Source organism: Tachyglossus aculeatus, chromosome 9 (assembly GCF_015852505.1).
Source record: "Tachyglossus aculeatus isolate mTacAcu1 chromosome 9, mTacAcu1.pri, whole genome shotgun sequence".
Classification (NCBI taxonomy): Eukaryota; Metazoa; Chordata; class Mammalia; order Monotremata; family Tachyglossidae; genus Tachyglossus; species Tachyglossus aculeatus.
The window spans coordinates 42,290,581-42,313,104 of record NC_052074.1 but is presented as its reverse complement, the minus strand read 5'-3'; the positions used below and the strand labels follow the sequence as shown (position 1 = coordinate 42,313,104).

The 22,524-nt window shown below is 49.8% G+C and overlaps 1 protein-coding gene across 1 annotated transcript in view; it reads right to left on the bottom strand.

Annotated features, from left to right (window-relative positions):
- Nucleotides 1–22,524, bottom strand: part of KIF5C (kinesin family member 5C) — a 79,107-nt gene that overhangs the window by 17,545 nt on the left and 39,038 nt on the right. The window contains exons 10-22 of the mRNA XM_038751748.1: nucleotides 22,013–22,161; nucleotides 20,783–20,931; nucleotides 18,206–18,381; nucleotides 15,645–15,713; nucleotides 15,123–15,329; nucleotides 11,316–11,462; nucleotides 7,985–8,173; nucleotides 7,108–7,225; nucleotides 5,244–5,320; nucleotides 4,641–4,750; nucleotides 2,811–2,912; nucleotides 1,128–1,188; nucleotides 472–543 (exon numbers count right to left, since the gene is read on the bottom strand). Coding sequence (XP_038607676.1) covers nucleotides 472–543; nucleotides 1,128–1,188; nucleotides 2,811–2,912; nucleotides 4,641–4,750; nucleotides 5,244–5,320; nucleotides 7,108–7,225; nucleotides 7,985–8,173; nucleotides 11,316–11,462; nucleotides 15,123–15,329; nucleotides 15,645–15,713; nucleotides 18,206–18,381; nucleotides 20,783–20,931; nucleotides 22,013–22,161 — 1,626 coding nt within the window. The remainder of the gene's footprint in view (nucleotides 1–471; nucleotides 544–1,127; nucleotides 1,189–2,810; nucleotides 2,913–4,640; nucleotides 4,751–5,243; nucleotides 5,321–7,107; nucleotides 7,226–7,984; nucleotides 8,174–11,315; nucleotides 11,463–15,122; nucleotides 15,330–15,644; nucleotides 15,714–18,205; nucleotides 18,382–20,782; nucleotides 20,932–22,012; nucleotides 22,162–22,524) is intronic.

Here is a 22,524-nt window from a genome sequence, read left to right as displayed (position 1 = left end):
TGTGTGACTTTGGGCAAGTCACTTCACTTCTCTGTACCTCAGTTACTTCATCTGTAAATTGGGGATTAAAACTGTGAGCCCCCCATGGGACAACCTGATCATCTTGTAACCTCCCCAGCGCTTAGAACAGTGCTTTGCACATAGTAAGCGCTTAATACCAAAAATTATTATTAAATTATTATTATTATTCTACGCTTCGTCCTGACCTCCCCCTCACTGGGCAGTGGCTTCTGGACGTCGAAGGCTCCCTCGGCCTCACCTCCAGGATCTTCTTTGTTTGAAGGGGACAGCAGAACTTGGATCGAGAGCCAAAGCGTTGGCCTCAAGCACGTAGTTCCTGACCCTGCTGTCCTCTAACCCAGGGTGGCATCCCCCAGCCCCAGGCACCCAGGAGGAATTTTCCACCCTTCATTTTTCCCCATGTTGCCTCCAGCCCCTCCATCCCGTTCCAACAGGATGCGCAGAACTCACTTTTTTAACTCTGGTGGTGAGGTCCTGGACAAAGAGTTTGCGAAGGTTGTGAAGGGTCTGCAGTTCCCTGGACTGGAAGAGACATTTTTAAGGAATTCTGTTGGAAACACAGGGGAACTAAACTATTTCCCCTTCTCACCCTCTCTCTCTCTCTCAAAGTCACTGGAAATTCAAGGATCCTATAGCCCTGCTAAAGGAAGCACCCCAAACAGCATTCCTCTAATTCCTTGTCATTTGACATGACAGCAACATTCCCCTCCTCCCCGTCAAACCTCCCCACCCCCAGCCCCTCCCAGCACCCCAAAAGACTCAAAGGGGAATCCTTGCTGGCAAGCATATCCTCAGCTATACACCTATCCAGCCCCTTCTCCAGAAGGAGAGACAGAGAGGGAGGGAGGCGTAAAGCAGAATTGGATTTGGAAGCCCAAAATTAGAGTAGCATCTTTCTGTCATGATGGTGAATTCTTCCTTCCTCATGATAGAGGCACTGGGTGGTTTGGCTTGCCCTCTCTCTGCCCCATTGGACTGGCAGTTCCTTGAAGGGAGGAACCACGTCTTATCGCACATTTTACACACACCCCTGGGCCCAAGACAATCTTCACCCTGGGTGGGAACTCCATCAATACCACCGGTTACCCATCTAACCGCTTACATACCACGGTTTCCTCCAATCCCTTCAGGTCTTCTCTTGCTTGCTCCCTCTTATCGTTGAGCAGTCTAAACGGGAAAGTCAGGAGGGATTCAGAGGGTCAGAGACAAACCCTACGATGTAGCAGCCCAAGGGGGAGACAAGCCTCTCAAACCACCCACCTTCCACCCACCACCTCTTGAAATTATCCCCTCTTTTTTTATGGTATTCGTTAAGTGCCTACTATGTGACGGACACTGTATTAAGCACTGAGGTAGATATAAATTAATCAGGTTGGACTGAGTCCATGTTCCACATGGGGCTCATGGTCTTTAATCCCCATTTGATGGATGAGCTAACTGAAGCACAGAGAAGTGAAGCGACTGGCCCAGGGTGACACAGCAGACAAGCGGCGGAGCCAGGATTAGAACCCAGGTCCTTCTGACTCCCAGGCTCGAGCTCTATCCACTAGGCCACCCTGCTTCTTGTCGGCCACGCTGCTTCTCATGTTTATTGAGTGCTTCTTGCGGGGATTGAAACTGTGAACCCCGTATAGGACAAGGACTGTGTCCAACCTGATTACCTTGTGTCTACCCCAGTGCTTAGTAGTGTCCAATGCATAGTAAGTGCTTAACAGATAGATTTTTTTTTAAATCCACTCATTGATTGACTGAGTGATAGGACTACCTTTTCTCACAGACTCCCATTTATCAGAGTCCCCAACAAAGGCGGCTTTGAATGAAATGAAGTCGCCCCACTGTCTTTATTCAAGGGACCCCTGAAGAGCACAGTGAAAAAGTCCCTTTCCCACCATATACCCCTCTATATAATAATATGATGGCATTTATTAAGCGCTTACTATGTGCAAAGCACTGTTCTAAGCGCTGGGGAAGATACAAGATACAAGGTGATCAGGTTGTCCCACGGGGGGCTCACAGTCTTCATCCCCATTTTGCAGATGAGGTAACTGAGGCACAGAGAAGCGAAGTGACTTTAATAATAATAATGGCACGTAATAAGCACTTACTATGTGCAAAGCACTGTTCTAAGTGCTGGGGAGGTTACAAGGTGATCAGGTTGTCCCACTTGGGGCTCACAGTCTTAATCCCCATTTTACACATGAGGGAACTGAGGCCCAGAGAAGTGAAGTGACTTGCCCAAAGTCACCCAGCTGACAAGTGGCAGAGCCGGGATTTGAACCCATGACCTCTGACTCCAAAGCCCGGGCTCTTTCCACTGAGCCACGCTGCTCTGGACCGTAAGCTCGTTGTGGGCAGGGAATGTAAGCCCACTGTTGGGTAGGGACCATCTCTATATGTTGCCAACTTGTGCTTCCCAAGCGCTTAGTACAGTGCTCTGCACACAGTAAGCGCTCAATAAATACGACTGAATGAATGAATGTGTCTACCAACTCTGTTATACTGTACTCTCCCAAGTGCTTAGAACAGTGCTCAGCACACAGTAAGCACTCAATAGATCTGTCATTTGTGAGCGTGCCACATGCAGGCCAGCCGGTCCAGTTCAGTGCTCTGCACACAATCAGCGCTCAATAAATTCATTCATTCATTCAATCGTATTTATTGAGCGCTTACTGTGTGCAAAGCACTGTGCTAAGCGCTTGGGAAGTACAAGTCGACAAAATGAATGAAAGGGGGCGTTAGTGAAACAAAGCCCCTCTCCCCACCCCTCCCCAGCCCCCCGGCCAACTTACATCAGCTTTTCCAACTTCATTTCCCTCTCCTGGTCCTCGATTTTCAACTTGTCATAATCGGAGCTCAGCTTCTCCTGCTCCAGCTGCAGCTTCTGGTTCAGACTGGGAGGATGGAGCGAAAGAGCGGCTGAATCCACGGACCGTTTTCCGCCCCCTCGGCAGGCAAACCTCATTCCCGGCCGACCACGGAGGGGTCCAGGCTTCCCTCTGACCCCCTGAAGCCCCTTGGAGTGAATTCCGCCCTCTGCTCCAGCCAGAGCAAACCACCAACACCTGCCTCCTGTTGTCTCCCAGAACTCCGGCTTAGTGGAAAGAGCCCGGGCTTGGGAGTCAGAGGTCGTGGGTTCCAATCCCGGCTCCGCCACTTGTCTGCAGTGTGACCTTGGGGAAGACTCTTAACTTCTCTGTGCCTCAGTTACCTCACTGGGGATTAAGACTGTGAGCCCCAAGTGGGACAACCTGACTACCTTGTATCTACTCCAGCGCTCAGAACAGTGCTTGGCACATAGTACATATCTTGTACATATTTACTATTCTATTTATTTTGTTAATGATGTACATTTAGCTTGAATTCTATTTGTTCTGACGACTTGACACTTGTCCACATGTTTTGGTTTGTTGTCTGTCTCCCCCTTCTAGACTGTGAGCCCGTTGTTGGGTAGGGACCGTCTCTATACGTTGCCGACTTGGACTTCCCAAACGCTTAGTACAGTGCTCTGCACACAGTAAGTGCTCAATAAATACGACAATGAATGAATGAATGAATAGTAAGCCCCTAACAAATACCCAAATAATAATAATAACTCCGGCCTCCTGGAGCCGGACCGAGGCCCCAGCTGAAGATCAATGCCCAGTGGCCTCGGGGACAAACTCAACTCCAGCATCTGGGAAAGGGGACTGGGAGAGGAGACAGGGGATTTCCGGGCTTCTCTGAGTGTAGTCAGCTGGGTCGCCAGGCTCCTCAGCTCCAATGCCCACAGTTCAGAGACGCGGGGGTCCCTGGGGAGCTACCTTCTCCCAGAGACCCCTCACCTGTCCCGCCGTCGACCCCCGGCTCACGTCCTCCCCCTGGCCCGGAATGCCCTCCCTTCACACATCCACCAAGCTAGCTCTCTTCCTCCCTTCAAAGCCCTACTGAGAGCTCACCTCCTCCAGGAGGCCTTCCCACACTGAGCCCCCTTTTTCCTCTCCTCCTCCCCATCCCCCCGGCCCTACCTCCTTCCCCTCCCCACAGCACCTGTATATATGTTTGTACAGATTTATTACTCTATTTATTTTACTTGTACATATTTACTATTTTTATTTTGTTAATGATGTGTATTTAGTTTTAATTCTATTTGTTCTAATGACTTGACACCTGTCTACATGTTTTGTTTTGTTGTCTGTCTCCTCCTTCTAGACTGTGAGCCCACTGTTGGGTAGGGACTGTCTCTATATGTTGCCAACTTGGACTTCCCAAGCGCTTAATACAGTGCTCTGTACACAGTAAGCGCTCAATAAATACGACTGAATGAATGAATGTGTATTTAGCTTTAATTCTATTTGTTCTAATGACCTGACACCTGTCCACATGGTTCGTTTTGTTGTCTGTCTCCCCTTTCTAGACTGTGAGCCCATTGTTGGGTAGGGACCATCTCTATATGTTGCCAACTTGGACTTCCCAAGCGCTTAGTACAGTGCTCTGCACACAGTAAGCACTCAATAAATACGATTGAATGAATGAATAAATGAATGAATGGAAGAGAGGATTCTTCGGCTCTGTCCAGGAGTAAATTGCCAGCTTCCCCTGCCTCCCCAGAGCCCCCGGGTGGGGCTTTAGCCCCAACTCACTCGCGGATCTCGTCTATTATCTTCTGCTTGTCCTCAATCTCGTCTCGTAGCCGCAACAACTGCTTCTGGTGGTTTTCCCGGTGACTCTCCATCTGCTGCTCCAGGGCGTTCTGTCGGCCGAGAATTGAGAAAACACCCGCGTTTGCTGGGTCTGTGGGAGCCTACTGTAGGGGGGAGCCCCCCCAGTGCTGTTTCTCCCCCAATCCGCCCCACTCCGAGAGGCCTAGGTCCAACCGCTGAGCCTTGCGGGGCCCTCGTCCCCTGGAACTGCGTTCCCTGTCCCTGGGCCTTTCCCAGATCAGGACCGGTTCTACCCGGGCCGTGAGGAATCCAGAGTTTTGGGCAGGAAAAAGGGTGCGATGACCCCATAGAGCAGGCACCCCCCGACAGAGATGGCAGAAAGATGGCCCATGAAGCCGGAGGACTCTAGCGATGATGGGGAGTGATGATTTTGCAGTCCCATCTTCCCGTCTTCCCAACTGACTCTTCCCACCTGGACAGTGCATTGGGGTGAGATGGGCCCAGGTGCTGCCCCCACCCCCCCAGTCCCTCCCAACCCCCTTTCACTGCCACCGGGCAGCTGTGGTCCAGAGCCCCTCGGACCTTCATCTCCTCCGCATCCTGGAGTCGGGTCAGGTGCTCCTTCTCCTTGTCCTGGAAGCTGACTTCGTGCATTTTCTCTGCATTATCAGCAAAATCAGGGTGAGATTTTCCCTGGAGCAATTGCTCCTCCAAAGAAAAGGGGGTCCCGTCCCTCCTTCCTGCAGGACGGGGCAGAGACCACCAACCCGGGAATCCAGTCCTGGGACCACTACCCAGCCCAAGTCACTCACTGCCTGGGCACGACTACTCTTCAGAGATAAGTGTCTGCAGCCACAGTGCTTTGCACATAGTAAGCGCTTAATAAATGCCATCATCATCATCATCATCGAGCCACGTGGCCTAGTTGGAAGAGCATGTACTTGGGAGTCAGAGGACCTGGGTTCTAATCCCAACTCTCCCAGACTGAGCCCCTTCCTTCTTCTCCCCCTCGTCCCCCTCTTCATCCCCCTCATCTTACCTCCTTCCCTTCCCCACAGCACCTGGATATATGTATATATGTTTGCACATATTTTTTTACTCTATTTATTTATTTTATTTGTACATATCTATTCTATTTATTTTATTTTGTTAGTATGTTTGGTTTTGTTCTCTGTCTCCCCCTTTTAGACTGTAAGCCCACTGTTGGGTAGGGACTGTCTCTATATGTTGCCAATTTGTACTTCCCAAGCGCTTAGTACAGTGCTCTGCACATAGTAAGCGCTCAATAAATACAATTGATGATGAACTCTGCCACTGTCCTATGTGACCTTGGGCAAGTCACTTAACTTCTCTGAGCCTCACTTTCCTCATCTGTAAAGTGGGGGATAAAATACCTCGTCTCCCTCCCTCTTAGACTATGAGTCCTGTGTGGGACAGGGACTTTGATATGATCATAGGGTAACTACTCTACTCTGTAACTACAGAGAAGCAGCGTGGCTCAGTGGAAAGAGCCCGGGCTTTGGAGTCAGGGCTCATGGGTTCGAATCCCGGCTCTGCCGATTGTCAGCTGTGTGACTTTGGGCAAGTCACTTCACTTCTCTGGGCCTCAGTTCCCTCACCTGGAAAATGGGGATTAAGACTGTGAGACTTCCGTGGGACAACCTGATCACCTTGTAACCTCCCCAGTGCTTAGAACAGTGCTCTGCACATAGTAAGCGCTTAATAAATGCCATTATTATTATTATTACTCTAGCATTTAGCACAGTGGTTGGCACATAATAATAGTAATAATAATAGTAATAATATTAATTACAATAATTCTGGTATTTGTTAAGCACTTACTCTATGCCAGGCACTGTACTGAATGCTGGGGTAGAAATAAGGTAACTGGGTTGGACACTGTCCGCTCACAATCTTAATCCCCATTTTCCAGATGAGGTAACTGAGGCCCAGAGAAGTGAAGGAACTTCCCCAAGGTCACACAGCAGACACGTGGCAGAGCTGGGATTAGAATCCAGGTCCTTCTGACTCCCAGGACGGTGCTCTAGTAAACGCTCAATAAATACCACCATTATTATAAGGAAGGGAGGGATTCCTATCGAACGGGGCGGGGGAGACAATCCAGCTGGAAAGATTCTGGGCACAGGTGGCAGAAGACGAGTATTTCCTTGGGGGTGGTGAGGGGAAAGACGGACCGGCTGGAGAGAACCTGGGTATAGATGGTAGGAGAAGAATCTTTCTTTGGTTGCCGGGGGGAACAGAGGGGCAGTTGACATGGGAAAATGCAAGCTCCAGGATCAATGGGAACCAGAGACAGATGCCAGAAGTGGTCCCCTCCCATCTCCAGGGTGGGATCCCATGTCTGCCATACATCTGGGCATGGAGGGGTAACCCAGCGCCCACCGGGAGTCTCTGGGACGTCCTCCACCCTGAGCCAGGAGGCTACCTTGGGCACGCAGTTTGGCCAACTCCTCGCTGAGCGAGTCCTGCGACTCTTCGAGCTGCCGCCGCTTCTGCTCCATATTCTGCATGTAGTCCGTCAGAGACTTGATCTTTGCTTCGTGCTGGGGAGGCAGAGGGGACGAGAAGCAGCCTACTTGGCCCCCTCCCTCACTAGAGAGGAAGCTCCCAGCAGGCAGGGAGCCACTCCTGCTTCCATTGTCCTCGCCCAAGTACGATGCAACACACCCAGTGGGCACCTTTTAGACTGTGAGCCCACTGTTGGGTAGGGACTGTCTCTATATGTTGCCAACTTGTACTTCCCAAGCACTTAGTACAGTGCTCTGCACACAGTAAGCGCTCAATAAATACGATTGATTGACTCAGTCAGTACCATCACTACTACCCCTGGAGTGGATCGCGGGGTGGAGTGGAGGAGGAAGGGGCCTAGTGTCAGCCTTGTAGGGTGGGGAGGCCCTCTCCAAACCCACGTCTTCCCCGGGGAAGGGAGCGTCCGGCTTCTGTAGAGGAGCAGGCTCTCCCCAGGATGGGGTACGCTGTTCTGGCCTTCTTCCCACCCGCTCCTGAACACAGAACTTCAAGGCAGGACCTCATCCCAGGTGGGACCTCCCCATCCCGCAGCGAGAGGATCCAGGAGGGATGCGTCTCCGGTGGGAGGGGAGGGATGGGATCCTCTCTCCAGCTGGTCCTCCCCCAAGATTCCCTGAATTGCTGCCTCTCCCGCCCCATCCCGGCCTCATCTCCGTACAGGGATCAGCCCCAATCCCTGTCAGCGCTGAGAAGTCCAGACCTTCCCCCTGCCCCGCGTCTCCGGACAGCCCGGGGGCCGGAGGAGCGGGGTGGGGAACGGTTGCGGTACAGACCTGGGAGATGAGGAGCTGGCAAGCGGCCAGCTCCCTCTCGCTGGCGTTCATCTTGCGGTTGGAGTCGATCTGGGCGCTCTCCAGCTGTTTGCTGCGGTTCACGAGGGACTTCACCTCCGACTTCATCTTGCTGATGTACAGGCGGGCCATGGTGAACTCCTCTTCGATGACGCCATTCACGTCCGCCAGCTGCCCATGGGAGAGGGGAGAAGCCCCCCGCCATGCTTAGGAGGCCTGGGCCGGAATGCCCCTTCTACACCGGGCTAGCCGGGACCTTGGGGTTGAAGTGACTCTCCCCTGAGCCGCTGGCATAGCTGATAGGGGTGGCTTTGGAAGAAGCTCTAGCCCAGGTGCCTCCTGTGCCCACAGGACAAGTCTTCCCTCAATCCTCTCGGTCAAGAGGGGCTTTCTGTTGGTGGTGGCGGGGGGGGTGCCCATTCCAAAGACCGTTTTCATTTGGTTCTCACAGTCCCGTGTGAAGTAGGGTGAGGCAGGAATAATTACCCCCATTTCACAGATGAGGAAACTGAGCACCGGAGAGATGAAGTGCTTTGACTGAGGTGACCCAGCAGAGGTAGGGGCAGCTCTGGAGCTAGGACTTGGGGCTCCTGACTCCCCATCCCATGCTCCACTGGGAATGAGCCCCTCCCTCCCCTCTCCCTTCCCCAAACTGGGGATTCCACTTGTCACTTAATAATAATAATAATGATGGCATTTATTAAGTACTTACTATGTGCAAAGCACTGCTCTAAGTGCTGGGGAGGTTACAAGGCGATCAGGTTGTCCCACAGGGGGCTCACAGTCTTCATCCCCGTTTTACAGATGAGGGAACTGAGGCCCAGAGAAGTTAAGTGATTTGCCCAAAGTCACACAGCTGACAATTGTCGGAGCTGGGATTTGAACCCATGACCTCTGACTCCAAAGCCCAGGCTCTTTCCACTGAGCCACGCTGCTTCTCTACTTAGAGGACAGAGGACCAGCCTGGAGTCAGAAGGACCTGGGTTCTAATCCCTGCTCTACCACGTGTCTTCTGTGTGACCACTGTACCTCATCTGTAAAATGGGGATAATTAATAATAATGGCATTTATTAAGCGCTTACTATGTGCAAAGCACTGTTCTAAGCACTGGGACGGTTACAAGGCAATCAGGATGTCCCACAGTGGGCTCACAGTCTTAATCCCCATTTTACAGATGAGGGAACTGAGGCCCAGAGAAGTGAAGTGACTTGCCCAGAGTCACACAGCTGACAATTGACAGAGTCGGGATTTGAACCCATGACCTCCGACTCCAAAGCCCAGGCTCTTTCCACTGAGCCACACTGCTTCTCCATAAGAGTGTGAGCCCCCTGTGGGACGGGGACTGTGTACAACCTGATTAACTTGTATCTACCCCAGTGTTTAGAACAGTGTTTGGCACATAGTAAGCGCTTAACAAGTACCATAACAATTACTTTTTTATTACTATTATTATTAGAGTCAGCTGTCCAACCTAGTAGGTTTCTTCATTCATTCATTCAATCATATTTACTGAGCACTTACTGTGTGCAGAGCACTGTACTAAGTGCTTGGGAAATACAAGTCGGCAACACATAGAGACGGTACCTACCCAACAATGGGCTCACAGTCTAGAAAGGGGAGACAGACAACAAAACATGTGGACAGGTGTCAAGTTGTCAGAACAAAAGGGTGCAGGGGACTGGATCAGATGACCTCTGCAGGCCCACCAACTGTATTAGACTCTCCCCAGGGCTTAGTACAGTGCTCTGCACAGAGTAAGTGCTCCATAAATACCACCGATTGATAGACTGGGGGTTTCTATGAGGGGACAATCCCACCCTCAGGCTGGAGACAATCCCACCCCGTTGCTCTGCAGCCATAGCCTTCCCAAGCCACGGACAAACCAGTGTCCCAGTCACGGAAATCCTGACTTCACACCTTTTCCCAACCCCTTCCCCACTCTTTAGGAAACTCAGGGAAAGGGAACTGGCTCCTCAAAGAGAACCCAGCCTGCCACAACAAATCCGGATTCTGGAATCTTCTCTAGTTCCACCGGCCAGATGATTTCCCTGTCCCTTTTTCTTTTTTATATCTTCTATGTTAAGCACTTACTACGTACTACGTGCCACTCTAAGCGCTGGGGTAGACACAAGCTAATTAGGTTGGACACAGTCCCTGTCTCCCAGAGGGCTCACAGTCTTAATTCCCATTTTACAGATGAGGTAACTGAGGCACAGAGAAGTGAAATGACTTGCCCAAGGTCACACAACAGGCAGGTGGTGGAGCTGGGATTAGAATCCAGATCTTTCTGACCCCCAGGCCCTAGTGCTCCAGCGCTTAGAACAGTGCCCCAGTGCTTAGAACAGTGTTTTGCACATAGTAAGCACTTAATAAATGCCATCATTATTATTATTAATAAATGCCATCATCATCATCATCATCATCATCATCATCATCATTATTATTATTATTATTATTATTATTATTACTGCCCAGACTGTCCTGCCTACAAACCTGTGATAGCGGAGAGATTCCCAGTCCGGGAGTCAGTAGACCAGGGTTCTAATCCCAGCCTGCTGTGTGACCTTGGGCAAGTCACTTCACCTCTCTGGGTCTCGGTTTCCTCTTCCGTAGAATAATAATAATGATGATGATGGTATTTGTTAAGCGCTTACTATGTGCTAAAGCACTGTTCTAAGCGCTGGGGAGGTTACAAGGTGATCAGGTTGTCCCCCGGGGAGGCTCACAGTTTTAATCCCCATTTTCCAGATGAGGGAACTGAGGCACAGGGAAGTGAAATACCTTGCCCAAAGTCACACAGCTGACAGTTGGTGGAGCCGGGATTTGAACCCATGACCTCTGACTCCAAAGCCCGGGCTCTTTCCACTGAGCCATGGGGGCATAGCCCCCTGGCTCCCCCTCCTTCTCAGAAAAACAAACCCTGAGAAGGACAGGGATCGCTGAGAGAAGCAGCGTGGCTCAGTGGAAAGAGTCCGGGCTTTGGAGTCAGAGGTTACGGGTTCAAATTCCGGCTCCACCACTTGTCAGCTGTGTGACTTTGGGCAAATCACTTGACTTCTCTGCGCCTAAGTGACCTCATCTGTAAAATGGGGGTGAAGACTGTGAGCCCCCCATGGGACAACCTGATCACCTTGTAACCTCTTTGCACATAGTAAGCGCTTAATAAATGCCATCATTATTATTATTATTATCGCGTCGGACTGGATTATGTCGTTTTGGGGCCCCAGCGCTTAGCGCAGCGCTCGGCACGCCATCCACACCGAAATTCATGGACGAACGAGGGAGCCGAGAGCCGGGGGAAGAGGCGTCTTACCGTCTTCACGTCGTTGGTGCCGATGATCCCCCCGATCTCCCCCAGGTCCTTCAGCAGCAGGTTCAAGATTTCCGTGGCGCGCTTCCTCTGGTGGCTACTGAGCTCCTGCAGCTGGCTCAGCTCCCTCTGCGTGGCCGTCAAGGTGGTCTACGGAGAGAGTTCGCCTCCGGGGATAAACGGGCCGCTCCTCGGACCATCCCCGGACGGGACCGGAGTTTCGGAGGCTTCTTCTGCGAGAGCCAGACCGCTGCCCTATATGTTGCCAACTTGGACTCCCCAAGCGCTTAGTAAAGTGCTCTGCACACAGTAAGCGCTCAATAAATACGATTGATTGATTGATTGATTGCCCACGGCCTCGTGGGCAGGGGCCGTGGCTCTTCCTTCTGCTGGACTTTGCAAACACTCAATGCTTTGCTCTTAATAAGGGACATTTCGATCCTATTGACGCCTGTCTGCTTGTTTTGTTTTGTTGTCTGTCTCCCCTTTTCTAGAGTGTGAACCCGTTGTTAGGTAGGGATTGTCTCTATCTGTTGCCAACCTGTATCTGTATCTGTTCATCCCCCGGGACTGGGGCCTGGAATGCCCTCCCTCTGCCCATCCACCAAGTTAGCTCTCTTCCTCCCTTCAAGGCCCTACTGAGAGCTCACCTCCTCCAGGAGGCCTCCCCAGACTGAGCCCCTTCCTTCCTCTCCCCCTCGTCCCCCTCTCCATCCCCCCATCTTACCTCCTTCCCTTCCCCACAGCACCTGTATGTATGTATATATGTTTGTACATATTTATTACTCTATTTATTTATTTATTTATTTTACTTGTACATATCTATTCTATTTATTTTCTTTTGTTAGTATGTTTGGTTTTGTTCTCTGTCTCCCCCTTTTAGACTGTGAGCCCACTGTTGGGTAGGGACTGAGTCTATACGTTGCCAACCTGTACTTCCCAAGCGCTTAGTACAGTGCTTGGCACACAGTAAGCATTCAATAAATACGATTGATTGATTGATTGATTGATTGCCAAGCGCTTAGTATGGTGCTCCGTACACAGTAAGCGCTCAATAAATACGACTGAATGAGTGAATGAATGATACCATTACCGCTCCTGCGTCTAGAAGGCAAAATAAAGGTTTTGCCCTCGCCTACCTAGGGAGGCCTGGATGTTCTTGAGTTTGGCTTCAGGATGGGAAGCTCCTTGAGGAGAGGAATGGTGTCGACCCACTCCGTCGTACTTTCCCAAGCGCTTAGTACCCAGTAAGCGCTCAATAAATACCACTGAAGTCCTTCCTGAGCAAAACCAGGGTGATTCTGTTTAGAAAAATCCACCCCTTCTCTCAGGGGAGCAAAGTGTCTCATTCATTCGTTCATTCAATTGTATTTATTGAGCGCTTACTGTGTGCAGAGCACTGTACCAAGCGCTTGGGAAGTACAAGTTGGCAACATATAGAGACGGTTCCCTAGAGAAGTCTCCACTGGCACCTGTCCGGTTTCAGGGCTCCGATCGTTGCGTCTCTAAACTCTGTTCTCCAAACGAATCATCCCACTCCCCAAACAACTCCCCTGATGTCTTTCCCACTCCAACCCAGTCCATTCATTCATTCAATCGTATTTATTGAGCGCTTACTGTGTGCAGAGCACTGTACTAAGCGCTTGCAATCCCCTCTTCTAATACCAACCTACTCTCTGTGACTCGATCTGATCTCTCTCACTGCCAACCCCTCACTCACATCCTCTCTCCAGCCTGGAACTCCCCCCACCTTTCTATTTGTCCGACCACCAGTCTCCCTATCTTCAAAGACCTATGTCACTCATACCTCCTCCAGGGAGTCTTCCCTGATTAACCCCTCTCCTCTCTACCCTGATCTCCCTCCCTTCAGTCCGCTCACCCCACGGCACTTCTATACACAACCTTCCACTTGGTCGTTTCCTTTAAATTATTTTAATGCCCGTCTCTTTTGAGGGTAGAGACCGTGCCCAAGCTCTTAGAACAACACTCAGCTCACAATAAATACTCAGCGAATTAATCACAGCGGCATTCCCTGCCCACAAGGAGCATACAGTCTAGATGGAGTGACGGACATTAAAACAAATTATGGATATGTACGTAAGTGCTATGGGGTGAATATCAAGTGCTCAAAGGGTACCAGTCCAAGTGTCCGAGCTACACAGAGTGAATACCACTGACTTATCGACTGACTTGAATTTTGTGGAAGGGGAATGCTGAAAGGATGCCTCAGAATTATGCATCAAACTTCACGGGTGTGAAATGGGTTTAGAAACAGCCGTCAGAAAGGATCTGAACAGCTTCTGAGCAGATTTGAGCAAAATGCAGACAATTACCAAAACGTCAGCAGCCTTAAATTCTCCTCCCGGCTCTAGCTTCCCTGATCTGGGACCACGGACAAGTCTTCTAGACTGTGAGCCCACTGTTGGGTAGGGACCGTCTCTATATGTTGCCAACTTGTACTTCCCAAGCGCTTAGTACAGTGCTCTGCACGTAGTAAGTGCTCAATAAATACGATTGAATGAATGAATGAATTTAACTTCTCTAGCCCTCAGTTTCCTCCTCTGTAAAATGGGGATAAGATTCCCCGCACTCCCTCCCTCTTAGACTGTGACACCCCCCCGCACGACCCACGTAGCATAGGGACTGTGTTTGATCTGATGTGTTACATCTACCCCAGGGCTTAGTTCAGTGCTTGGCACATAGGAAACAATAAATACCACAGTTAGTATTAATAAGTAATGAATCTAATAAATCAATCAATCAATCGTATTTATTGAGTGCTTACTGTGTGCAGAGCACTGTACTAAGCGCTTGGGAAGTACAAGATGGCAACATATAGAGACAGTCCCTACCCAACAGTGGGCTCACAGTCTAAAAATCCTGGTTAAGAGCCCCCTGGGTGGTGTTCTAAGGGGTTGAGGGAGGATTGAGGGGGGGCTCTAGACCGTAACCTCATTGTCGGCAGGGAATGTGTCTGTTTAGTACTATACTGTACTCTCCCAAGCGCTTAGTACAGTGCTTCGCACACAGTATGTGCTCAATAAATATGACCGAGCACTGGATTGAATTGAATTAAACTGGAAATACTAAGATAGCTCCCTCACTCTGCTGGACGTGACTCTGGGTTTTGGCAGGGAGGGTTGGTTGTTTTAATGGTATTTGTTGAGCACTGACTATGTATCAGGCACTGTACTAAGCACTGGGGCAGATACAAGCTAATCAGGTTTGGACACAGTCCACCTCCAAGTCACAGTCTTAATCCCCAGAAGCAGCGTGGCTCAGTGGAAAGAGCACGGCCTTTGGAGTCAAAGGTCGTGGGTTTGAATCCTGGCCCCACCACATGTCTGCTGCATGACCTTGGGTGAGTCGCTTCACTTCTCTGAGCCTCAGTTACCTCATCTGTAAAATGGGGATTGAGACCGTGAGCCCCACGTGGGACAACCTGATCAACTTGTATCCCTCCCAGCGCTTAGAACGGTGCTTTGCACATAGTTAGCGCTTAACAAATGCCATTATTATTATTATTATGAGGGAACAGAGGTATAGGGAAATGAAGCGAGTTGCCCACGGTCACACAGCCGACCGGTGGTTGTGCGGACCCCCCGGAGCTGGCACCCCCCCAGCGACCTTGGGAATTGCTCCTGGAGGGAGGAAGAGGGAGCATCCCGGTCCCCACCATCCATCCGTCCTCCCCTCTGCTCTGTGGCTACCCTCGCCCTGACCGGCATCTGAGGAGGGAGCCACGAGTCCAGGGAAAGCCAGGCCTTCCCGGTGGCCATTCGGGTGGCCCTCCCAGCCCGCAAGGCTCACCGTCTTCTGCGCCAGCTCATCAGCCAGTTGCTCGCTGGTGCGGGCCTTGTCTTCCACCTCCTGCGACTTCTGGTCGTAGTTGACGGCCAGCTCCTCCAGGGCCTGCAGCACCTCCTTGACTTCATCCTTGGCCGCCTCGTTCTCCATCTGCAGGCGGCTCAGCTCCTCCTGGATCTTCTCGTAGTCTCGCCGCGTGGAGGCCAGCAGCTGAAACGGAGGCCCCATCGTGCCCACGTCAGGGGGCCGGGCTCTCCTGGGGGCCAGGGAGGAGTGGACAGGCTCCGCCTGGGGGAAGGGGGACGGACTCTGACCCGAGAAGGGGAGACGTGGGCTCTACCCAGACCAAAAGCATCGCCCAAGATGCGGGCGATCCTCCTACCTTGCATGGCAGCCTTCCACCTCAGAGAGCAAGACCGCCCCGCCTATATGGGGAAGGCTCCCGAACACAGGGCTGTTTCGGGGGTACCCGGGCTCTCCCGAGGGGGTCAAAGCCCAGGGCAAGCCGGACCACCGCTCCCTCACCTCGTCCTGATCCAACATCTGCTGCTTGAGCTTCTCCGCCAGCTGGCTCTGCTGGTTAATTTCATCATCCTGAAATGAAAAATCCATCATTAACCGGCTAAGGAGTCCCTTTCATTCCCTCTTCAGTCGTATTTATTGAGCACTTACCATGTGCACAGCACTGTACTAAGCCCTTGGGAGAGTAGAATACAACAATAAACTAGCTAACCGGATTAATCCATCATCATTCCCTCCTCAGTCGCATTTATTGAGCATTTACCGTGTGCAGAGCACTGTACTAAGCCCTTGGGAGAGTAGAATACAACAATAAACCAGCTAATCGGATTAATCCATCATCATTCTCTCTTCAGTCGCATTTATTGAGCACTTACCGTGAGCAGAGCACTCTACTAAGCCCTTGGGAGAGTAGAATACAACAATAAACCGCCTAACTGGATTAATCCATCATCATTCCCTCTTCAGTCGCATTTATTGAGCACTTACCGTGTGCAGAGCACTGTACTAAGACCTTGGGAGAGTAGAATACAACAATATACCAGCTAACCGGATTAATCCATCATCATTCCCTCTTCAGTCGCATTTATTGAGCACTTACCGTGTGCACAGCACTGTACTAAGACCTTGGGAGAGTAGAATACAACAATAAACCGGCTAACCGGATTAATCCATCATCATTCCCTCTTCAGTCGCATTTATTGAGCACTTACCGTGTGCAGAGCACTGTACTAAGCCCTTGGGAGAGTAGAATACAACAATAAACCGCCTAACCGGATTAATCCATCATCATTCCCTCTTCAGTCGTATTTATTGAGCACTTACCGTGTGCAGAGCCCTGTACTAAGCCCTTGGGAGAGTAGAATACAACAATAAACAGACACATTCCCTGCCCACAATGAGCTTATAGTCTCAGGAGGGGGAGACAGACATCAACACAAATAAATTAAATTTATTATAAATTTTATAATATATTATAAAATATAATAATATAGTATATATTATTATATTATATTATATAATAATATAATATATTTATTATATATTAATAAATAAATATGTACATTTAGTGCTGTGGGGCTGGGAGAGGTGGAAGAACCAAGGGAGCAAGTCAGGGAGATGCAGAAGGGAGTGGGAGAAGAGGAAAGGAGGGGCTTAGTCTGGAAAGGCCACTTAGAGACTGTCACCAGCTGATTTGGGCAGAATTTTCCTGGGAGAACTCCGATTTCTTAAAGAACTAGAAAGATATTCACGGGGAGACCCACCAGGTCTGTGCTAGTCAAGAAAAGCCAGGTGGGCTGGGACCAGTCCAACGTGGCTTAGTGGGTAAGTGCTTGGGAGTCAGAAGGACCTGGGTTCTAATCCCAGCTCTGCCACTTGTCTGCTCTGTGACTTTGGATAAGTCACTTCACTTTGCTTGGCCTCCGTTACCACATCTGTAAAATGGGGATTAAGAGTGTAGGTCCCATGTGGGACAGGGACTACGTCCAACATAATAATAATAATGATAATGATGGCATTTATTAAGCGCTTATTATGTGCAAAGCACTGTTCTAAGCGCTGGGGAGATTACAAGGTGATCAGGTTGTCCCATGTGGGGCTCACAGTCTTAATCCCCATTTTACAGATGAGGCAACTGAGGCACAGAGAAGATAAGTGACTTGCCCAAAGTCACACAGCTGACAATTGGCGGAGCCAGGATTTGAACCCATGACCTCTGACTCCCAAGCCCGGGCTACTTCCACTGAGCCACGCTGCTTCTCTACCATGATTAACTTGTAACATGACTAACATGATTAACTTGTATCTACCCCAGCACTTAGAACAGTGCTTGATGCATAATAATAATGGTGGTATTTGTTAAGCACTTACTATGCGCAAAGCACTGTTCTAAGCGCTGGGGGGGCTACAAGGTGATTAGGTTGTCCCACTTGGGGCTCACAGTCTTAATCCCCATTTTACAGATGAGGGAACTGAGGCACAGAGAAGACTTGCCCAAAGTCACACAACTGACAATTGGCGGAGCCAGGATTTGAACCCATGACCTCTGACTCCAAAGCCCATGCTATTTGCACTGAGCCACGCTGCCTCTCTACCACGATTAACTTGTTACATGACTAACATGATTAACTTGCATCTACCCCAGCACTTGAACAGTATTTTATTTTGTTAGTATGTTTGGTTTTGTCTCCCCCTTTTAGACTGTGAGCCCACTGTTGGGTAGGGACTGCCTCTATATGTTGCCAACTTGTACTTCCCAAGCGCTTAGTACAGTGCTCTGCACACAGTAAGCGCTCAATAAATACGATTGATGATGATGATAGTATGTGCTTATCAAGCCATAATCATCATCATCATCAGGTGCCGTCGGGCTGTTTCCGATGCTTTGCACATAGTAAGCGCTGGGAGGCTGCAAGGTGATCAGGTTGTCCCACGTGGGGCTCACAGTCTTAATCCCCATTTCACAGATGAGGGAACTGAGGCACAGGTGCCCAGCTGCGGACACCACTGCTCGGTCCCAAGCTGCCCCCTTCTCCTACCCAGACCCTCAGCCACCCGCCACAGACCTTATCGTCCAGCTGCCTGTACAGGCAGGTGATCTCCTCCTCGAACTTCTGCTTCTCCTCGGCGGAAACGCCGGCCGCGGCGGGCGCGATGTTGTCGATGACGGGAGTATTGTCGCAGGGCTCCAGGTTCTTCTGATCCTTGGCGCTGATCTGCTCCATCTCAGGCACAGACTCCCCTGGAAGACAGGCGCGGCGGGAGAGGGCTGTGAGAGACAACCCGGGAAGGGAGGGAGGGAGGCCCCTCCAGATTCAATAATAATAATTATCTTTGTTAAGCACTTACTACATGTTCTAAGCGCTGGGGTAGATACAAGATGGATTGGATACAGTCCCTGTCCCACATTAAGAGCCCAGGCTTGGGATTCAGAGGACCTGGGTTCTAATCCAACTCCCCCACCCGTCTGCAGTGTGACCTTGGCACGTCACTCAACTTCTCTGTGCCTCGGTTCCCTCATCTGTTAAACGGGGATGAAGACTGTGAGCCCCATGTGGGACAACCTGATGACCTTGTATCTACTCCAGTGCATAGAACAGTGCTTGGTACATAGTAAGCGCTTAATCAATCAATCAATCAATCGTATTTATTGAGATCTTACTGTGTGCAGAGCACTGGACTAAGCGCTTGGGAAGTACAGGTTGGCAATGTATAGAGACAGTCCCTACCCAACAACGGGCTCACAGTCTAGAAGGGGGAGACAGAGAACAAAACCAAACATACTAACAAAATAAAATAAATAGAATAGATATGTACAAGTAAGATAAATAAATAAATATTTACAAACATATATACATATATACAGGTGCTGTGGGGAATGGAAGGAAGTAAGATGGGGGGATGGAGAGGGGGACGAGGCGGGGAGGAAGGAAGGGGCTCAGTCTGGGGCCTCCGAATTCTAATCTTATTATCATTATTACTATTAATCCCCATTTTACAGGTGAGAGAACCGAGGCCCGGAGAAGTTGAGTTGCCCAAGGTCACACAGCAGACAAGGGGAGGGGGCTGGATTAGAACCCAAGACCTTCTAACTCGCAGGCCTCAGCTCTATCCACTAGGCCACGCTGTTTCTCTGTCCGATTCAATCCTGTTCCATCAGGATTGAATCCCATCATTACTATTCTATTTATTTTATTTTGTTAATATGCTTTGTTCTGTTGTCTGTCTCCCCGTCCTAGACTGTGAGCCCACTGTTGGGTAGGGACCGTCTCTAGATGTTGCCGACTTGTACTTCCCAAGCGCTTAGTACAGTGCTCTGCACATAGTAAGCGCTCAATAAATATGATTGAATGAATTAATGAATGAATCAGCTCCTCCCCAGGTCCCTTTCCAGGGGCCCGGCAATAGGAGATCTCTGGTTCACTCAGTCAGTCATTCAATCACATGAGTGACACAGTCCCATGTCCTGTATGGAGCTCCCAAACTTAACCCCCATTTTACAGACAAGGTAACTGAGCCACAGAGATTCCCAGTGACTCGCCCAAGGTCACCCAGCAGACAAGTAACCCAGCAGAGAAGCAGCGTGGCTCAGTGGTCATCAGGTTGTCCCATGGGGGGCTCACAGTCTTCATCCCCATTTTACAGATGAGGGAACTGAGGCCCAGAGAAGTGAAGTGACTTGCCCAAAGTCACACAGCTGACAATAGGCAGAGCCGGGAGTTGAACCCATGACCTCTGACTCCAAAGCCCGGGCTCTTTCCACTGAGCCACGCTGCTTCTCAATTCATTCGGTTTGAAGTTGAGTTCGGGTTGGAAAGATCTGGGAAGCGGTCGGAGGGGAGAAAGTGGAGGAGGGGAGGATTTAGGGGGTCCACCACAAACATCTTTCTTTTTAACATTATTTATTGAGTGCTTACTGTGTGCAGAGCACTGTACTAAGCGCTTGGGAGAGTACCAAGTGCGGAGCACTGTATTAAGTGCTTGGGCTAGTACAGTACAATAAACAGACACATTCCCTGCCCATATCGGGCTTACAGTCTCGAGGAGGCGAAATCTGCTGGAAGGCGGAGGTGAGGGTGGAGGACAATGAAGAAGAGGGGGAAATTGGGAAATATTGCCTTGTCTGCTGTTAAAATCATTTACAAGGCTCAGGAGAGCCCAGTGCTTAGTAAAGTGTCTGGTACATAGTAAGCACTTAACAATCCCAGTCTCCCCATTGGTTCTCTAACAAATTTCTACTCACATCATCATCATCAATCGTATTTATTGAGCGCTTACTGTGTGCAGAGCACTGTACTAAGCGCTTGGGAAGTACAAGTTGGCAACATATAGAGACAGTCCCTACCGAACAGTGGGCTCACAGTCTAAAAGGGGGAGACAGACAACAAGACCAAACATACTAACAAAATAAAATAAATAGAATAGATATGTACAAGTAAAATAAATAAATAAATAAATAGAGTAACAAACATGTACAAACATATATACAGGTGCAGTGGGGAAGGGAAGGAGGTAAAATGGGGGGGATGGAGAGGGGGACAAGGGGGAGAGAAAGGAAGGGGAGTAATAAATACGTACAAATATATGTACATATATACACATCCCTCCTTCCTCCCCCTTTGCAAATACCCTCAATTCCTTACCATTTCTCCACCTGTTCAGCTCCATCTCCAGATACTGGATAACATTCTTCAGACTCTTGTTCTTGTCCTTCTCTTTCTCATATTTCTTCTTCCACTCTTCCGCCGTCAGTTCCAGGTTCACAGAGACGGTGTTCTTGATCGTCTTGGCTCTGCAGTCAGAAAGGGCACAAATGCACCAGAAATAAATGCACTCGGCCATCTATCAAGTGGTGGTTTTTACTGAGTGTCTACAGTGTGCAGAGCTCTGGATCAAGACCTTGAGAAGAGGCTGGTCTCGTGTCTTCGTTCATTCATTCAATCGTATTTATTGAGCACTTACTGTGTGCACAGCACTGTACTAAGCGCTTGGGAAGTACAAGTCGGCAACATATAGAGACGGGCCCTACCCAACAACGGGCTCACAGTCTAGAAGGGGGAGACGGATAACAAAACAAAACATGTAGGCAGGTGTCAAAACCGTCAGAATAAATAGAATTAGAGATTAATTCATTCATTCAATCGTATTTATTGAGCGCTTACTGTGTGCAGAGCACTGTACTAAGCACTTGGGAAGTACAAGTTGGCAACATATAGAGACGGTCCCTACCCAACAGTGGGCTCACATCATTAATAAAATACAGTGGTAAATATGTACAAGTAAAATAAATAGAGTAATAAATCTGTACAAATATATACAAGTGCTTGGGGAGGGGAAGGAGGTAGGGTGGGGGGGGTGGGGAGGAGGAGAGGAAAAAGGGGGCTCAGTCTGGGAAGGCCTCCTGGAGGAGGTGAACTCTCAGTAGTGTTAGTTGTTGTGAAGTGCTCACTGTGCTAATTGCTGGGGTAGATACAAAGGAATCAGGTTGGCCCACATGGGACTCAAAGTCTTAATCTCCATTTTACAGATGAGGAAACTGAGCCACGGAGAATTTTAGGGAGTTGTCCAAGTTTACACAGCAGAGAAATGGCAGAGTCGCTGCTTCTTGATCGGCAGACCCGTCTGAAGTCACACTACCCCAAACCCAGCAGGAACTAGGGCTGTACGGATTTTTGTTAGTATGTTTGGTTTTGTTCTCTGTCTCCCCCTTTTAGACTGTGAACCCACTGTTGGGTAGGGACTGTCTCTATATGTTGCCAATTTGTACTTCCCAAGCGCTTAGTACAGTGCTCTGCACACAGTAAGCGCTCAATAAATATGATTGATGATGATGATGATGATCTCCGTGACCCATTTCCTCCCGGAGGACTCACCTCTGCCCAAACATCAGCGTGGACTTGGTTTCGGCCTCATTGAAGACGGAGGGCGAACAGCATATAACGATCGTCGTCCTGCAGTTCCCGCCCAGAGAGTCCTGAAGGATTCGGGTCATCTTACTGTCTCTGTAGGGAACGTGAGTTTTCTGTTCAAGGGAGAAAAAAAGGAAGGGAAGGGAGGGGAAGAAAAGAATGGGCAAACGATTCTCTGAAATGCAGGTGCAACCGTCACCCGTGACTGACGGGCTGGAATTGGTAGACAGAGACTGGCCACCCTGATGATCTCTTATCTATCCAGAGAAGAAGAGTGGCCCAGTGGAAAGAGCACAGGCCCGAGAGTGAGAAGGATAAGGGTTTTAATCCCGGCTGAATCCCTTGTCTGTTGTGTGACCCTGGGTAAGTCATTTCACTTCTCTGGGCCTCAGTTATCTCATCTTTAAAGTGGAGAGTAAGACTGTGAATCTGTGTGGAACAGGGACTGTGGTCGACCTAATTTGCTTGTATTCGCC